The sequence below is a fragment of the Epinephelus lanceolatus genome, chromosome 2 (assembly GCF_041903045.1).
Source record: "Epinephelus lanceolatus isolate andai-2023 chromosome 2, ASM4190304v1, whole genome shotgun sequence".
In the NCBI taxonomy this organism is placed as follows: Eukaryota; Metazoa; Chordata; class Actinopteri; order Perciformes; family Serranidae; genus Epinephelus; species Epinephelus lanceolatus.
Window position 1 is genome coordinate 7,688,280 of NC_135735.1, and position 19,746 is coordinate 7,708,025.

The window sequence follows — 19,746 nt, forward strand, 5'->3', positions numbered from 1 at the left end:
GCCATCCATTCATGAAGCACTTTATCTCCATACAGATGAGAAAAAAACACTTCAGCATAACCCACTAGTATGACCTTGCTTATGCGTTTCTCTTTTTTTTTTTCATTTCATGTCTGCGGCCGTTTTTCAACAAGACGTCACAGAATGCATCTCCCGTGCAATCAGGCTGATGTTACCCTTACCTTGAATCCACTAAAAATGAAATACTGTGGCTCCTGACAGTTGTACTTCAGTCATTTTGCCAGGATGCTTGTGTTACTTTCATTACCTTGAAAATGAAATACTGCGGCTGCAGTCAGTTGTGCTTTGAATGATCAGATTGAAGGCACAGAAATTATTTGAATGTGGTGACGTTCGGAGCTGAAATAATCATTTCTCCGCTCCTCTTTGGGCACCCCACTAAGTACAGTAATATCCTACACTGGATGTAGATATAGAAATAAACAACAGCAAAACGTAGTTTCCATCATACCTTTTTCTCTGTGACCTAGACTACAGTGCACTGCAGCAGTGGCCTGTAATTCTTTTCACATGCAGAGGAGACCAGAGCAAAGAGAGACTGCACTGCCAACACACCTTGGTTTAAAACACTCGCTACACATGACTAGTGTTAAAAATCTCTTGTTTCAAAGCATCACTGCTATAAAAACTGTCCCAACCAAACCAGATGATAAAGACCAGGCAAATAAAATATATATCTCAGCTGTAAACTGAGTAAATGCCAGTTGTGATTATACCATAACCAGTAAAGGTGACAATACACCGAGCATTATTATAAATGTGTCAGTGGCAGTAAGGCCTGTAGTGTAAACAGCCTGAACTTACCCTAGTTACAGGCATGGTTTAAAATTGGCTGCAGCAAGCAAGCCAGTGACAGTACTAAAAAAAAAGAAATGTTGGATAACACCATCCCAAGAGAATGAAAAATGTTCAAGAAAATACACTATTTCTGCTGTTCCGAGACTCGTCCAGTCAACGAAAGGCCCATCATTTCTGTCCCTGTTAAAAGAATAGAGTTTGGCTGATAAGTCAGCAGCACCCAACAGCCTGCTAGATTTATTTCCCTAACACCAGCACTCTGCATACTGAGGCCAAGGTGGGGGAGGGGAATTGACTCTTTTTTTTCAGGTGGAGCAGAGACTTTGCATGTCAGAATGAGACAGCAGCAGTGGTGGCCGCTCTGTATGGCGGGCCCCTGTGTAAGATTTTAAATCCTCCACCTCCCCAACGTCAGACATGGAGCTGCACACAGATTTTGAACCACAGCAGACGTTGTGCTGTTGTCTTATAAAAATGATGCAGTTGTATTTTATTGAATTGATTATTACTATATTTTAGTAATACTGTGTAAATCTGTCATGGCACAAAAACATGCACTCTATTCATCATACTGGGCCGCATTTTCTAAATTTACAATAGCTCCACTTAACCCTTATACACCCAACACAGATCTATTTTCGTCTTCTTTGGGGGGGCAGGGGATCTTTAAGAGGAGATAGCAGGTCAGCAGTATATGTCACATAGAAGTGGTATGCATCATCATATGAAAGCTTGGACCTGAAGAGAGCTCAGCACGGTGCGTCAAGCTTTTCTAGTCAGAACTCTGTAATAAACATTGTGTTTTGGTGAGGCGACTATGCAAACCTTGAAAGTTTAGAGTGTTTGACCACTTGAGACTTGGTAAAAATTGTCAAATATCAAATTATATTATTATATTATATCAAATTACCACGTTACAACACCAAGACCTTGAAGGGCACCCTAGAAAAATCCATGCTGTGTTTGACATTTAGATGACGAGCACTTCTGTTTTGGAAATTGCTCAGAAACCTCCCTTGTTGTCAATACATATATAGAAAGCCATATATCCTTTGAAAGCCCTCGGTCTCGAGTTTGTGACTGTAAAGTTTCCTAGCTTTTCTACCCTGGCTTGAAAACAAACAAGTAAAGTCAAGAGAGTAAGGTAAGACTATTAGTTTTTAGCCACTGAGCTCTTTGGCAGAAATGGTTCATAATTGTTTGTGTTATTGTTCATTAGCATATGTTAAATATTAATTTTTATTTTCAATGTTTGGTTGTGTGGTTAATGTGCTGCCTTGGGTTTTAAATCCATCCTGACAGTTTCCCATTTTGAATGATGAATACAGACGACCACCGCCTGCTGTCATGGAGAGATATTTCCCCTCACACAGGCGTGAAATGTACATGCTAGTTGGTCATCGGCTATAGCCTTTACGGTGTTAAAAGGCAACTTTTTGGTTGAGATAAAGCAACAAAACAGTCCGCCTTTGTCACCACTAGTACTTTAATGTCGGTTTGGTGTGTCTGGGCCTTTAGGTTTTAATGCTGCGTCTGATCTTACGTTTTGTTTTAGAGCTGTTATTAATATTTATTTCCATCAGCAATTAATGGGAATTTTCCCATGAATCACTACATTTATTACATATAATAAAAAATGACCATTATAGAGCCCAAGGTAATGCATTCAGATTGCATCTTATATCAGACCAACTGTCTATAACCCCAACATATTCCATTTACTGTCACACATGACAAAGAAAAACAGGAAATCCTCAATTTTGAGAGGCTGGAACCAGAGAGTGTTTGACATATTTGCTTGAAAAATTATACAAATGAGTCAGCAATTAGGAAAATAGATGCCAATTAATTAATAGATACCAACAAATCAATTAAGTGTCTAATTATTTTTTAAAAGACCAAACAATGATTTGATAAATATATATGGCCCACAGCGTTGCCCTGGACATATCTTTCATTATTTCTAACATGGGTAGTTTACTTTGAGTCAGGTCTACATACTTAATAGTGCACAAAGTGTGTATTAATCTGCAACCAAAAATAGTCCCCCACAAATACACTACTGACTCCTGTTTGATGAACTACAGCTCCCAGTTGTTTAAGGATAGTATTGAGCCTTTGTGACAAAGTGAAACTATGCATTTGTGACACGTTTAAAGATTTACGTGTTCAATAGTACCGAATAGGGGTGTAAATCACCAGCTTCATCATGATACGATATTATATCTATTTGTTTGGATGACGATACGGTGTTTGCCAATATCACAAAGTCTGTCACGATATGATTTCGATTCGATTCAGTTCAGGAGCCTGCGATCCATATGACGTGATATCAAATGCCCATCTAACACAATTATTTACATCAGCTCACAAAAACAACTAGAATATGATTTGACCATTTTATTTCTGAGCTCTTCCAGGTATCAGGCATTTAAATGAAAAACAGTATTCTTCTGTAACAAAAAATAATAAAAAATAGACCTGTTCACTAAAGTGAACTCACATTTCTCATGTTTAAGTGAATTTCAAAATAAAGGTGTATCTTTAAGATGATGATATGGATCGATGTTTTCATTTTGCATCGATGTAATCGGATTGTTAATCAATGAATCGATGTATCGATATGGATCGATGTATCGTTACACCCCTAGTACCGAATGGCTTTGGGCTGAGTGCCACAGACATAGTAGTAAAGTCAGTAAGTATTGAGACATGGACTAACTCACTGTTGGTTTTGGTCTCTGCCTGAGATTTGTTGGCAATCAGAAAATTGTGGAATATCACCATCCTTATCCTTTAAAAATCTCTCCTGTCTTTTGTTGTTTGCTATAGCTTAGATGTTATTCATCCGTACCTCCTAGGCACATTGTTTTGTGCACAGGGTCTTGTAACAACCCAGATGGCCTGTGAGGTTACAACATCAGTGCAAACGAGGTTAAAACAAGACATGCAACAAACGTATGCAAATGCAATGAATCAGTAATGCCTTGAATAAATTAGCAAGATGACATTCAGTTCGACAGACAGCCCTCTAACTGGCCACAGGCTTCTTTCTCCATCATGATGAGAGACTTGCCACATTTCATATCCCTTCATATTTTACTCACTCTATCAATTTCACACTCACTGGATCAGCTGCAAATGACTGATCAGTAATTGTGACTTAATTTATTTGGCTGTTGTTATGATGCCTTTTCCACCCCCCTAAGTATTACAATAAATAATGAGATGAATAAACATTTCTCATGTTCTTTCAAGTGACTTAAAGAGGACCTATTACGCTCTTTTTTAGAGTTCATACTTGTATTCAAGGTTTCTATTAGAATATGTTTACATGCTTTAAGGTCACTTATGTTCATCATACTGTCTATACTGGAACACATGTATTGCATCTGTCTCTTTAAGCCCCCCTCCCGAAAAAGCCCGGTTTGCTTTGATCGGTCAGCATTTCCAGGTCGCCTTTATCTCTCCACCATCACTGCAGCCAGGAAATGACTGTAACAGACAATAGTGGCACTTTCCACCATGAAAAATCTCCAATAAAAGCTTTGAACACAACCACATGTGTTCCAGCAGAAGTATGATCTGAAATCAGGGAGAATTTTAAAACATCAGCAACCAAGATTACATGTGTCCCTGATGTTAGCATGTAGCTACATGTAGGTTAGTTGTGTACTCGCAGCCAGGAAATGACTGTAACAGAGAGTAGTGGCACTTTTTATTTTTATGATCGACGAAAAAAATCACTAATAAAAGTCTCTAAACACAACTGGACATTTTGCTGCAGGGATATGATCCAAAATCAGAGAGAAATTCATAGCATTGGCAACTAAGGTTACATTTTTCCCTGATGTTAGCATGTACCTAAATGTAGCAGTGTACTTGCAGCCAAAAAAAAAAATAGAACAGAGAATAATGGTACGTACTATCATAAGAATTAACTAAAGAATGCCTCTAATTGGAAATAGTCATGTTACAGCAGGATATGATCCAAAATCAGGAGAATGGTCAAACATCAGCAACCAAGATTACAATTTCTCCTGATGTAAGCCTGCAGTTACATGTACCTGCGGTCGGGAAGTGACTGTAACAGAGAATGGTGGCACTTTTTATCATGAAAAATCACTGATAAATGCCTCTAAACACAACTATATATTTTCCGACAGGAATATGATTAAAAATCAGGGAGAAATTCACAACATTGGCAACCAAGGTTACATTTTCCCCTGATGTTAGCATGTAGCTACATGCAGCAGTGTACTTGCAGCCAAAAAAACTAACAGAAACTAGCGCCACTTTCTACCATGAAAAATCTCCAATAAAAGCTTCTTAACACAACCGTGTTCCAGCAGTGATCTAATACAAAATTAGGGAGAAATGTACTTGCAGCCAAACACTATACTGTAACAGAGAATAGTGGTACTTTCTATCCTAAAAAAATCACTAAAGAATTCTTCTAAATGGAACCGGTCATGTTACAGCAGGAATACAATCCGAAATCAGGGAGAATTTTCAAACATCAGCAACCAAGATTACATGATTCCCTGATGTTAGCATGTAGCGTCATGTGTGTGAGCTGTGTACTTGCAGCCAGAAAATGACTAACAGAGAATAGTGGTACTTTTTATCATGAAAAATCACCAATAAAAGCCTCTACACACAACCAGACATTTTCTGGCAGTAAATATCCATATCATCCAAAATCAGGGAAAAATTTACAACACTGGCAACCAAGATGATACGTTTCCTTGAGGTTAACATGTAGCTTCATGCAGCACTGTAGGCTATGTATTGTAAACACTTGCAGTAGCATGCCAAAAGCCGAAGACCATATAAAGAAATCCCATAAAATACGACATCATACTGTAGCCAGAGTAGAAAAAACAGTTGAAGACGGTGTGTTAAAAACAGTAAGAAACCTGAGGTTTTTGCCTACAGGGATTACTTTTATGTTTGACCATGTTTAATTTGAACATCCGTTATTGGACCCTGTATAAAAGACACAAAATACAAAAACCATTATAAGTCCCCTCAAAGTCAATCTAATATATTATTGCATTTATTGTAGGCATATGGAAACCGCCTGTCTTTCAGGGCGTAGGATTTGTAATTCCTGAGGGCATATTAAGCGAGAGTGTTAATGGCAATCCTGCAAGGATGTACAGTATAGTGTCAATGACACTGGGTATTAACTATGATAATATCAGCATTAGAATATCGTGCCACACATGAGATTCGCATGCTTACTGCTGAACATGTGACACTGTTTATCTGATAGTAAAAGTGCAAATTGAGATGTTTGTCATTTTGTCACTTGTTTGGAATAATCTCATTGTACATAAAAACGCTCCAAATCCCCCCCTTAGAAGTCTGTGGGGAAATGTTTAATATGCCAGCAAGCTAAGACAAACATCAAAATCAAAATGTGACTGCAAAGCAAGTTGTTCAATAATGCAACGTTTCTTGTTACGTTTCATCCTCATAGATGTATTATCCTCCTCAATTTGACTTGTGTGGAGCAGTGTTAACATATTTCCTTCTCATATTCATACCATGAGACTATCAAACAGAAATCCGTTTTTTTTTTTTTTTTTTTTGGGAGGTGTTATCTAACTTCTTGAGTGGTAGACACTCGGTTATTTTCATCATAGACTGCCAAGCTTGCTTCCCTGGTGTGTGGGAACGTCCAAGCAAACACGTTTGGTTAGTTGGAGTGGAATGCGTTGCTTGTAATTCACAATACTGAAAAAAACAAACAAAAAAAAAACACCTCTTCTCATCTGACATTGTAATATAAGTGCTCTGAAATACTCTGCATTATGCTACAGTCTCTTTGCTATGCATGCGCACCCTGATTGAGACATATGTTTCCCGAGCACTTCTCCAACAAACTCATTAGAACAAACGAATTTGGCAAATCACAGTGGTGTCAGACATAATGCCAGTGGCTGCTGGTGCAGGAGCAGAAAAGTAAGGGTGGGTGTGTTTTTATGTTGCTGGCAGGATTTTAGATGTAAACAGCTACTGCTTTCAGTGGCTATGAATACATGTTGAGCATGCCTAGATGGAATTAATCCACACAGTGTTGCACTAACAAAGGGAGCAAGTATGTTAGAAGCAAATTTTTTTTCTTCTTCAATCCGTTTATGTAATGAAGCATTCTGTGCTGATAAAATGTATTCAGATAAAATGTTTTTATGAAGAAGGCATGTGGCCAAAGCTATAATTACACCATGAGTGGTAGATCAACACCCTCATTGCTGAATTTAGTATTTTCTTAAAAGCATTCCAGCGGAAATGCAAACAAAGGTGGTTTATTGAGGGCTGAAATTCTCTATCAGTGTGTTTGCCGGGTTATTACGGCCCCCTCGACGTTTCTTGGAAAAGCAGTGTGATCTCACTGTGATTGGCTGGTACTCCTCAGGTCAACGCGTAGGAGTGAGTCACCATAATTGAACATTTTTCACTCTTCTACTCAGAGGGTTAGGGTTAGCCTATGCAATATTTTCAGGCAAACAACCTCCATGCGTTTGCTATAATAAAGCACTTAAAGTCTCTCACTAGAGAAAACAAGTTGTGTGGAATAAAACTGAAAGTGGACGCTGGCCATGTTACAAATGAAGTGCAGGTGAGTCTTAATTGTAACAGTGTGAGTTACAGTTGTAATCAACCATGTTTCAGTCAAACAGCTGTTTTTATATTGATTTCATACCAAACGTGATCAGAGAATGTAGAAAACAGTTAGATATTAAAACCTATTTTTGTACAAGTTGGCGCATTTGTGTCCTTCCTTGTTGACAAGTACACTACTTACACCTACCTAGCTTGCAAGTTTGATTGTTGTAAATAACTTCTGTTGTAAAGAAGTTGTAAAAATACTATACAACCCAAATCTAAACTGAACACACAGTGCACGCTTTTTGGAGGAGGCCTGTGTGTAACGTCGCACTGACCCCTGGAGATTCAAAATGTAGCACCACATCATTCAATAAGCTTAATAAGGTTTAATTGACAAAAACAGACATAAAGTTAGACATAAAGTTATATGAATACAACAGCATGGATTTTAGCACCACAACATACAAACACAAATTGATATTCAAAAAATACTACGTGCTAAGACTTGTTTTCCAGGTGCCATTACCCGCAGAGTGGATGAGTCCTGTTGATATTTGGCAGTGATGTTTACTACTGTACTGGCCACATGTCGACATGATGACATCATGATGACATTTACGTGGCAGGAGAAAAAGTGTGTTATAACTGTAACGTGTTACATGTAAGGCAACTCTTAAACAGAGGTCAGAAGCGGTTAGGGCAAAGAGGTCGTGATTAGGGTTAGTGTTAGCCTATCACAGCATAGTAGGGCGGGACTCGTCAAGAGAGGTACTTGGATCCATAATAAAACTTTTCTTCTCTTACACCCCTTTTCTACCAAAATTAGCACATATATGCAGCTTTTTAAAATGTGGGATAAGCAACCAGCAGAGTTAGTAAAAACACTACAGCGATAACTTATCTGTTATTCATTCAGTCTCTCTTTCGAACTCAGTGTGGACTCATTTAGAATGATTTTAGAGCGCTGCTCGGACAGACAGGGACAGAATTTGTGGCGGTGCGTCATGCATCGGGCTGCAAAAGGGGCAAAAAAATAGCATGTCCATCTGGGTGTCATGTTTCTATCAAGCCGGTCGGTGCTGGAGCCGATAAATACTCATGACTACTGCAGTCATTTGTCCTGGAAATAACGCATATTGTAACCTTTGCCACTACAAACAAAAGCCAGATGTGAGTGTGTGTTATTGGTTTGGACAGACACGGACAGAATTTGTGGCGTGCATCATGCATCAGGCCCAAAAAGGGGCAAAAATGAGCATGTCCATCCAGGTGTTGTGTTTCTATCCGAGCCGGTCGGTGCTGGAGCCGATAAATACTCATGACTACTGCAGCCATTTGTCCTGGAAATAACGCATATTGTGGCCTTTCCCACTAAAAACAAAAGCCAGATGTTGGTGTTTGTTACTGGATTTCTTTGTGCAGTGGTAAAGAGGCTTTAGGTGGTAGTGTAGGGTTGCTGTTATTCCTGCCAGACTAAAAGAGCTTCTGCCAGTAGGAAGCATCATTCCATCAGATTCCCCCAGCAGAGGCTCGAACCTCCGCAGCCTCCCTCCACTACGACTAGCGTGGCAGCCTCGCTGGTGTGAAAGCAAGCCACTTGTAGGCTCATTTCTACTGATTAAGCCAGCCACTCATCCCCACTGGAGAACATTTCCACCTCAGTTAGCAATTTTTACAGTTTAGAAAACACCTGTCATGATATACTCATTTCTTCTTGCTTGTGGGTTGATGGGAAGAGATGATTAACAGAACTTGACATGGAAGAGTTGGAAAGAGACAAGGAGAATACGTAAATGTAAGGACCCAGTAGGCGAGGTTAATGTTTCTTGCACTGGGCAAGAGGGCTTTGCTCCTGACTAAGGCATTAACTGCACTGAAGAATGGCGTGTGTACCACTTAATGGCAAAGCTTGACACAATGTTGTCACATTTTATAATTTCACAGCAAATGTGATATGTTTGGGATGCAGTATGTATTGATTTATTTGTAGGTTACCATCTTTGTGGGCAGAAGATAATAAGGGGTGATAGCAGCACATCAACACTCTGCTGTGTGGAAGTGGGAGGCACAGGCTGTACTGTATGTGTATGAATGTCTTGGTCTATTTTTATCTTGAGCACACTCACTCAGGCATATTCTTAGACACTTTGGCTGAATGGGCTAATCTAATCTAATTTAATCTAATCTAAGATAACAGAGTAACGAGTTTCTTGTTAGTCACTTGATTTGAGAGATACGTTCTGCTTTAGTTACACAAGGGGAATATCAGGCCTCTTCACACTCTAGAATCGCCCCATTTGTGAGGGAGTTGTGTGTGACAATAAATTGGATCATAATGAAAAGTAAACAGCACTGCAATACGGCTTTGAGTAAAAAAAAGCATTAATCATGAATCAATGAAAAATGCTGTTTTTGAAACCCTGGGAAATGCATCACAGATAAATTATTTCAAAGGCAATAAAAAGGCTATAGAATATTTTAGTAAAAAAGTCCAGATGTGAGGAATAGCACTCGTTGTTTTGTCACTGGATAACATTTATCAACAACTTTGTGAATATACTGCTGTGTTTTACGTCAAGATATAAGCCACAGCACAATTCCAGGCAAGAATAGCTTGTCGTCCTCTTTGTTTACCAGTGTTCATTGTTTTTTAGTATGATTATAAGCAAATTTCTCATGGGCACTAAGTATTTGTGTCACTGTGGGACCACATTTATTAAGTGTAATTGTAATGTTAAAATTTTCATGACAGGGGCTTTGTGTATTAAATAATTCCAGGCTTAGGATTCAAATGAGTAAGGGGCTTACAAGAAATTGATCAGATGCTAAGTTCTCGTTTTTCATTTTCAGTCTTTCAGTGCAGATGCATCAGCTTCTGTGAAGTCTGGAAATCTGGGACAATCCAGGGTTAGAGAGACAACAAAAAGCTTGTTATATTCCGTATATGGGCAGTATATGACGGTTAATTGAAGCTGTTAATTCATCTTGCTCTAGTTCTTTCAACATTCTATGCACATTGTACTGCATAAGTAGATTATGGCTGCAAGTTATGATTATTTGCATTATCAATTAATCTGTTAAGATTTTTTATTTTGATAAATTGTTTGGACTACTAAAAAAATAGTGGGAAACACCCATTATAATTTCCCAGAGCTCCAAGTTGCATCTTCAAATTGTTTCATCTGACTAACAGTCTAAATCCCAATGATATTTGGGATGTTATTTGTTGTCAGTTAATTTTCTGTCAACCAACTAATCAGTTCAGCACTAAAAGAGATCGTGTATTGAGCCACTGATGCAATAACTCACTACAGCAACATCAACAGTGTATTCCTGGCTACTTTATGTGGTCACTAAATATTTTTCTCTCTTTTTTCTTCTTGTTGCAGAGAACACAAACAGCAGATGAACTATGAATGCTGAACAAAATGATCTCCTCCCTCCAGCGCCAGACAATGAGAGGTCGTAGGCTGAAGGGGGCGCTGTCCAACCCCCTCTTTGTGCTGCTTTTGGCCCTCCAGATCCTGGTGGTGGCTGGGCTGGTTCGTGCTCAGACCTGTCCTTCTGTCTGCTCATGCAGCAACCAGTTCAGCAAAGTCATATGCACCCGCCGCAGTCTACGGGACGTCCCCGATGGCATTTCCACCAACACTCGCTACCTGAACCTCCAGGACAACCTTATCCAGGTCATCAAGGTGGACAGTTTCAAACATCTGCGCCATCTGGAGATCCTGCAGCTGAGCAAAAATCACATCCGCAGCATTGAAATTGGCGCCTTCAATGGACTGGCCAGTCTCAACACTTTGGAGCTCTTTGATAATCGGCTCACGACAATCCCCAATGGAGCATTCGAGTACTTGTCCAAGCTGAAGGAATTGTGGCTACGGAACAACCCCATCGAAAGTATACCATCTTATGCCTTCAACCGGGTCCCCTCGCTTCGAAGGCTGGATCTAGGTGAGCTCAAACGTCTGTCCTACATTTCTGACGGCGCCTTCAAGGACTTGAGCAACCTGCGCTACCTGAACCTGGGAATGTGCAACCTCAAGGAGATCCCCAACATCTTACCTTTGGTGAGGCTTGAAGAGCTAGAAATGTCAGGAAACCAGCTCTCTGTTGTCAAGCCCAGCTCATTTTTAGGATTGGTGAACCTCCAGAAGCTGTGGATGATGCATGCCCAGATCCAAACCATTGAGAGGAATTCCTTTGATGACCTTCAGTCTCTTGTGGAGCTCAACCTGGCTCACAACAACCTTACCTTTCTACCACATGACCTCTTCACACCGTTACATCGCCTGGAGCGGGTCCACCTCCATCACAACCCTTGGAACTGCAACTGTGATATCTTGTGGCTCAGCTGGTGGCTGAAGGAGACAGTACCCGCCAATACTAGCTGCTGCGCTCGCTGCCATTCTCCTGCAGTCTTTAAAGGTCGCTACATTGGAGAATTGGATCACAGCTACTTCCAGTGTGATGTCCCTGTCATTGTGGAGCCACCCAGTGACTTGAATGTGACGGAAGGCATGGGTGCAGAGCTTAAATGTCGTACAAGCTCGCTGACATCCATCAGCTGGCTTACACCAAACGGCTCGTTGGTGACACATGGGGCTTATAAGGTGCGTTTGTCTGTACTCAATGATGGGACACTGAACTTTACTAGCGTCACAATGCAGGACACTGGAACTTACACCTGTATGGTGAGTAACACAGCAGGCAACATTTCTGCCTCTGCTGTGCTTAACGTCACTTCTGTGGAAAACAGCGGGGTGACCTATTTTACCACAGTCACTGTGGAGACCATTGAGACCCCGGGGGATGACAGCCAAACGCCACTTCCCCCATTTGGCTGGGTGTCATCCTCTACAACAAAAGGTACTCCTGTTTCAACAAGGACCACAGAGCGGACTTACACAATTCCAGTTCTTGATCTGGATGGAGAGGGAGCCCTCAATGGCCTGGATGAGGTGATGAAAACCACCAAGATTATCATTGGCTGCTTCGTGGCCATCACGCTCATGGCTGCTGTTCTGCTGGTTATTTTCTACAAGATGAGGAAGCAGCATAACCAGCAGGACCCCGATGGCCCTGCCTCCTCCATGGAGGTCATCACAGTTGAAGAAGAGCTCGCAGGCGTCGCTGCCATGGAGAGACATCTCTCGCTGCCCCCTCTGGAGCACTACAACCACTACAACACCTACAAGAGCACTTACCACCACGCTCCCATGCTCAGTACCATACACAGCTCAGCCACACAGGAACCTTTACTGATTCAAGCCTGCTCAAAAGACAATGTACAAGAGACCCAAATCTGATCTTGAATTTGACTAAATATCCAGTATCAGCAGTTTCATACTTGGAGTACAATGGACCAAAAGGTGTCGATAAAAGAAGTCAAAATGACATTGACTTGAGTTGATGTCGATAACGGCGATAAATCAGCATTTGGCAAAGGGACGACATATGATACTTTAACAAGTGTCTTTACAAAAACAAAGATTATTTATTAAAAGTATGTCTAGTGGCTAAATGAAGAAAAACAATTTGTGATAGCTTTTTAGCTCATTTTATTTCTCTCTCTCTCTCTCTCTCTCTCTCTCTGTGTAATACTGCACAAGGGAAAGAATGGTTTACTAAGAGTGAATACGGAAATGCAGCTCATGTGAAAACACTGTAGGAATTGGCCTTAAACTAAAATTAATGCAATGCCATTAAGTTAATACTTTATATTTACCTGACAATAACATGTTTTGTTGAAGGGCACTGCTTTAGTATATATAAACATTTATAGGCATGTTCAGCATACCATGTCTGATTCGCCGGGGGTTTATAAGTGACAAAACGTAAAATGGGTTTGTTTTCATTGCCATCATATTCTAGCTGTCACTCAACACAAAATGAGATCTTTTAATGACACAGCTCTGGATGATATCACAGTGAAACCAGCATGCCTGAGGAGCAAAGCAGCCAAATGAGTAACTGTGCATTTCCCCTGTGGCTCCTAAACAACAGCCATACATCCTTCACTTTAATTAAGATTAACTTCCTGCTCCCACTCCTCCTCATCCTACCTTTTCCTTACACTTCAACCTTTACTACTCCTCCTACTCCTCCTCTCTCCGTCTATCTCCGAGTTCTCCATCTTCTCTGTCTACCCTCTCTCTCCTCCCTCCCCGCTCTCCTGTCCTCCACGTCCTCTTGCTTCTTTTAGATTGTCTCTCCGTCACTTAGCTCAGGCACGTTCCTCACCCCTCGCCATGTCTCATTTGTCTCGCTTTATCCGCCAGCATGTGCCGCGCAACGGCAGAATATTGCTTGGGAAAATGAAGGGGAGCATAAGGCTGCGGTCTGTAGCCTCCCTGTTAACCTAGTAATGATCTACGTCCACTCACTGTCGCGTTACCTTGCCATCACCCCAGGGTCACACGAGCTCGGGCGCGGATAGTCCATCTGTTACACAGATAAAGAGGCAAATGAGGCTGCTTTGTAATATAGTGTGACCCTGTCAGACAAACGCAGACGGGGCTAACATAGTCAGTGAAGCAGCTAGGAACCTGCAACAAAATAAGAGGAGATGGGTTATAGCTCATTAATCTGTATCAGCAGTTCATTTGCAGACAAACAGAGGAAAGCTGATAACAAAACAGCAAGAGACTTTTCCACTCTCCCTGTGCCCAACATCTAACAGGGGGTAGAGGCCTTTGATATTGAAGCGACCCCTGCTCGGTCTCATTTTTGTCAGAGAAAAACACACACACTTTGATGTTGCATCATTTATAGACCATCAAAACATTGTCTCTCTTGTAGTCTGTTTACACTTTGCTTTTTCATTTAGTCTTTCAAAGAGGAAGGCTTAAGGAACAGGGAGGTAGGGATGAAAAGTGAAGAACAGTGGGTGGGGTGGGAGGGGGAGCCAGACCCACGACGGTCATGAGGGGTCTTCAAACAGATATATTGCAGATATGAAGGGGAGAGGAGTGAAAAAAAAGATAAGGAATAAGGAGGCAAAACTAGCCATCAGACTGTCGCCATGGAAACAGTGACCTTGTGCAGAAAGTAAGAAGAGGTAGATATGCCTTGCAGCCTTTCGCTTTGGTCTCTGTGCAACAAGCATATTCTAATTTCCCACCGGCGATTCCACAAATGCGGCAGATTATCAGCAGAAGTGGCAGAAATGAAATGTGCATTTACAAATGCTTTTGACGGGATTCGAGCGGCACATGACGTCACCTTTGCACAGCATCGCGCCGTTTTCAGTTATTTAAATAAAATGAGTCATCGCATGATGTGAACATGTTAACATAAATGTCCAGCAGCTCTGCTCGCCTTATTGATTTTCATCTCATTGAAGACAGCTACCACAGCATATAAGCATAATAAAGCACCATCACTCACATGAAATGTCCCGATCAGCCAACCTCCTACAGTTTTCTTTCTCTTTATACAATAAGGGTTCAATGGTGGGAAGAAGGTGGAAGCGAAACACACATTTAAAGATGGGTCATGTCAGATGAAACTTTTCGTGCAGCAGAAACCTATTCATTTTCAGTCTTTCACAGAGTGTTTTGAATGACGAGAATAGTACAGTCAACAGTAACGTCATACAGTGAACCATTCTTTCCCTTTCCACTGTTTTCTTTTTCACTGCTCAATTACTTTTCAATGCTTTTGGTGGCTTAATGATTCAATGTTGACGCTGGCTACAGTGAAAAAAAAAGGGTTGAGATTTTTATATATATATAAATATATATATATATATTTGGGGACGAAGGTTGTGAGTTATTCGGAATGAATGGAATATCTCTGTATTGGTATTTGCTCGAGCAGGATGGCTCTATGTGGAGAGATATTTGAATGCCAGAATGAAATTAAGACTGACCTGCAGAATGTTGGACTTGAAATACCAGCAGAGTGAGCTTGATTTTTGTGCTAAACCCCAAGCCAAGGTGATCCAATTCTTGTGTGTTATTCTGCCAACTGTCTATGTACGGGGGAGGGTTACTGTATGTGGGAATATTCTCTCTCATTTTCGGAGAGAATAATCATCAAATGGGTAAATTTCTACAAAAAGAAAAAAAAATATTTTCAAAAACATAATGCAAAAAAAAAAAAATTCTTCAGATCATAATTTTACATGTGCTTCAATTGTTAAAAAAAAGACAAAAAAGCAAAACAAAAACAAGAAAAAAAAAGAAAAAAAACAAGAGACTGTGCTTGTCAGGAGTCCAACTAATTTCTCTGAGGATGATGTTCAATTATTGATACCTGAGATTGTAGTTCATACTGTACATGAATACAAATAAAAATTGCAATTCTTTTTTTTCCCAATAGATGTCATAGGATGTATTATTCACAGAGACGCTGTCACCATTTTGCCGCCTTTGTCCCATTTGCACATGAACACTTGTATAGAAACATTCAAACAAAAAGGATCACTAAGCAGCTCCCAGAATGCTGAAGTGAGAAGAATGTGCTGTGAAGAAATGTACTGTAGCTTATTTTATGAAGTCAGAAGAGGGAAGTGGATCTCTCTAAGAGGAAAAGGAAGTGATCTTTCTGTATTATACATGGGGAGTTGGATTCTTTTATCTAATTTGAATCACTCCATCTGTCTGACAAAATCATTTGATTCGTGCGGGCAAATCTGAGAATTTCATAACCAATAGCACAATAGGCTATTCCTGCTCTCTCCACTGACTCAATATGACGAACAAAGAACCTCACAGAACATTGGAGAACATTGTCAGAGCCAGAAAAATACAAGCCTACGCTACTTTCACTGGCATTTGAAAATTCATTTAATATTCAATCAATTAAACTGAACCTCTGTAGGAAACAATCACGATTTGTGTCGAAAAATATTACAACAGTCCAGTGAGGAGACTGCTTTTCATTATGACATCTCCACTACCCAAATAGCACAAAATGGCTCACAGTCACAATTGCCTTTGGGATTGCTCCATTTCATTCACAAAGCACTTGATGGCTGCCCAGTAAAATGTTGTGAGGCAATTGGTGCAGGCTTCATTCAGACACTTGTGTTTTTTATGTGTGGTCAGTCACAAAAGCTAGAATATCTATTCCAACAAAGGGATAATTAATTCATTTGCTAACTGATTACAATTTATTCAGGAGATGACACACTCTCAATGAAACAATGCTGCATCAGATGCAGAAACAGAACAGTAATCTCATACATTTCTTGACAGTTATAGAATCCATACCGTGTGTGGGAGATGGATGTATTTTCGCAAGCAGTGAATCAGATTTATTTTCTGTTCTCTGGTTAGAATTGGAAGTGAGCATTATCTCACACGCCTTTATTTTTCAGAACTTATTTCAGTGTTAGTACGTCACACTCGGAGCCAGCTCTGCATCCAGAAAAGGCAAGTCCCAGTACTTGTGATCATAATCTGACAAGGAGAGAAGAAAGGAAGCAAAAAAAAAAAACGAGCCCAGGCTGCTCCTCTTTGGCTGTGAGGCTGAGTGTGATGCATTTACATGATGGTGTGAAACAATGGTCATCCTAAAACTTGAGAATCAGCTGCACAGCTGAACTGTATACACAAAATAACAAAAACTGGAAAACAAACAGGATGATCATTTGCTTAAAGGAGTACTTCACCCACAAATCAATTAGGCAGACCGTGTTCCCTTAAAGTTGTTTTGCATGCCTCTGAGGAAAACAGTACTGATTTATTGATCAACTGGGGACCACATGTAACAGCATCAAAATTATATGAAACCTCCATTTGCAAACTCTCACACAACTCCTGCAGTATAATCCAAGTCCCATTCATCCAGCTGCACAGTTCTTTCCAAACATGCATTTTCACTTCAACCTTACTAAACTACAATACATGTATTCGTATTAAACCGTTCAGTGCAAGGCTTTTGATTCTGTACACATTACAAACTGAACGACATGTTGAACTGTTTGTAACATTTGTCAAATAAAATATACAGCTTAAACTGTGTATGATAAAATCTTCTCAGTGCCGCTGCGCTCAATGAGGCGGCCCACACCATGTAACAGGCAATGTGCCCCTCCTGCCCCTAAACCAAACCATTCTGCTCCAGTGAGGCACACTGGGAGGCACACTATGCTACGCTACACTAGCTTTTTGCAATATGGTTAGTGATGCCATTACCAGACCAATACAGTATCTTCCAGTGACTTATAGGCTGGCGTTTGGGGCCACTTTGGTTTTGCTGTGAATTATGAGAATAAAGGCAAGGAAGTGGTGATTAAAAAACAATGGTACACAGCGAGCTAAAGAATGAGCTGCTGCGCTGTGTTTATATGATTGTGGCATTTAACAGAGATGTTTATTTATGTATTTATTACACTGAAAAAGCTGAGAGAGTTCATGAGATGAAGCAAACTCGCCGCTGACACACAGTGGGCATAAGAAACTACGCTGATACATGTGCTCTGATGTTCATATTAACGTAGGATTTATATAGTTGGGCAAAGAAATGGTGAAAAACAATTAACTGGTCTAACTCCACAATTCAGTACCACACAGTTCTCAGTCTTTTCACGTTTTCAAGAAGTATTTTCTAACAGGTTTAATGTGTTAACAAAAAAAGATGACTGATATTTTAATGAGCCCATTTCAGCCAGACAGAAATTCCTGCTTTGTACAAAAAAACCAAATAAATTATTTTAGTTTTTGTACATTCAAAATTTTAAAAATCAGAGAACTGTTTTGCTGCATTGAAAACCTTCTGAACCATGACACCACTGTATCAAACCAAACCATGAATTCTGTGAACCGTTACACCCCTATACAATACTAAGGTTTACTTGTAAAAATGCATGTGTTTGTGAAGTACTGAGCGTACAGCTGGATAAATGAGACCTGGATTATACTGCACACGTCGTGTTTTCTGTGGAGGCATTCAAGAAAAACAAAGTTTTCTTCACAAATTCAAAGTAACACAGCCTGAATGGTTATTTTGTGGGTGAAGTATTTCTTTAAAGGATATTGTGAGTTTTGTTTGGTTTAGACATGAGAAGTCATGTTACAGTTATCTTGGTCAGACAATACTGCAATATGTGATATTATCCAGATAATCAGCTAAACATGCTTAAAACTCCTAAAATGGCACTACATAATAAAATTTTACTTACATTTTGATAAACTTTTTTTGCCACTACAGATACGACATCTCTTTTTAGTGAAGATCCATTTTAGTAAAAAACAATCTGAAGAAGCAAAGTTTGTGTTACTATTTAAAATGGCAACATATCTTTCGATATAAAATATGCCAATGCTTGATTAAGATCTTTTGCGTTGCATTGGTGCGTATGCAGCCTGTTTTTGAAGAGTCTCTTTTATTGTGGGTTGCCCAGCAGTCTCTCTGGGTGCAGCTGGACAAATATTCACAACTATTCCAACAATCATCTTATTGTGAGTGTTTCTTAGAGTTGTTACCAGTCTGTGAAATGCCTCCAATACTGCCTAAAATGCTGGAGTACGTTTGTCTATGCACCAATCCAATGCCATGTCATTTATTGATGAAGTTTAAATTAGTCTTACACCTGAATAAAACAACCATTTTTCTGAAAATGTTGCAAAGCAGTGAAGAAGAATCAATTTCCAGTAAACAGTGTAACATTAGCTGTTAGCAACATGTCAGGTTTAATCTGAGCGAAGTTCAGGTATCAAAATCAGTATCAGGAAGGAAAAAATGGTATTGGAGCATCTCTAGTGTTTCTATTTTGATCCAAAATAAAGTCATTTATTGTCCCATCCCTAACTGGGATTTTTTATTTAACTAGACAGAGTGTTGTTTATCAGTCGACAGTCAAGTCTTAGATGTTGGAGGTTCCTGTGGCACATAAATACAGTACAACACAACACGCGTAAGCAAAGTACCGAGCAGCTTGCACTGGACTTTTTCAAGCAGATAAAAGGAAACCTGAGGCAATCAGACAAAGACTAGCATACGGCAAAACAACCCAAGAGGCTGCATTAGCGTGACCTTGTTGCTATGGGAAACAGGTAAACAAAATAATTTGAAGACAGCATGTCCACTTAAGGCTCATTAAATACCAGCATTGTGCACGGTGGTTTATAAAAAGCCTTACAAAAAAATGAGCCATCAGTGACATTACCAGCAGTTGTCATTGAAAGGGAGCCTGCCTTTTTTGTCTGTGTGAGAGCTGCTTACCTTGTGTGCACATCGTGAACCATTAACAGATAATAGATGTTAACAGACCAGAGGCCATCAATATCCATGAAGATGAAGGAGGGAGCAACTTTAAAATGGAACATTTATAATTTCTTTGACTAAAAGCATTTA

At 40.0% G+C, this 19,746-nt stretch overlaps 1 protein-coding gene across 1 annotated transcript in view; it reads left to right on the forward strand.

Moving 5' to 3' along the window:
- lrrc4cb (leucine rich repeat containing 4C, genome duplicate b) overlaps window positions 1-13,332 on the forward strand; it is a 62,598-nt gene extending 49,266 nt beyond the window's left edge. The window contains exon 2 of the mRNA XM_033631168.2: window positions 10,827-13,332. Coding sequence (XP_033487059.1) covers window positions 10,854-12,749 — 1,896 coding nt within the window. The 5' untranslated portion in view covers window positions 10,827-10,853 and the 3' untranslated portion in view covers window positions 12,750-13,332. The remainder of the gene's footprint in view (window positions 1-10,826) is intronic.
- Window positions 13,333-19,746: the final 6,414 nt, after the last annotated feature.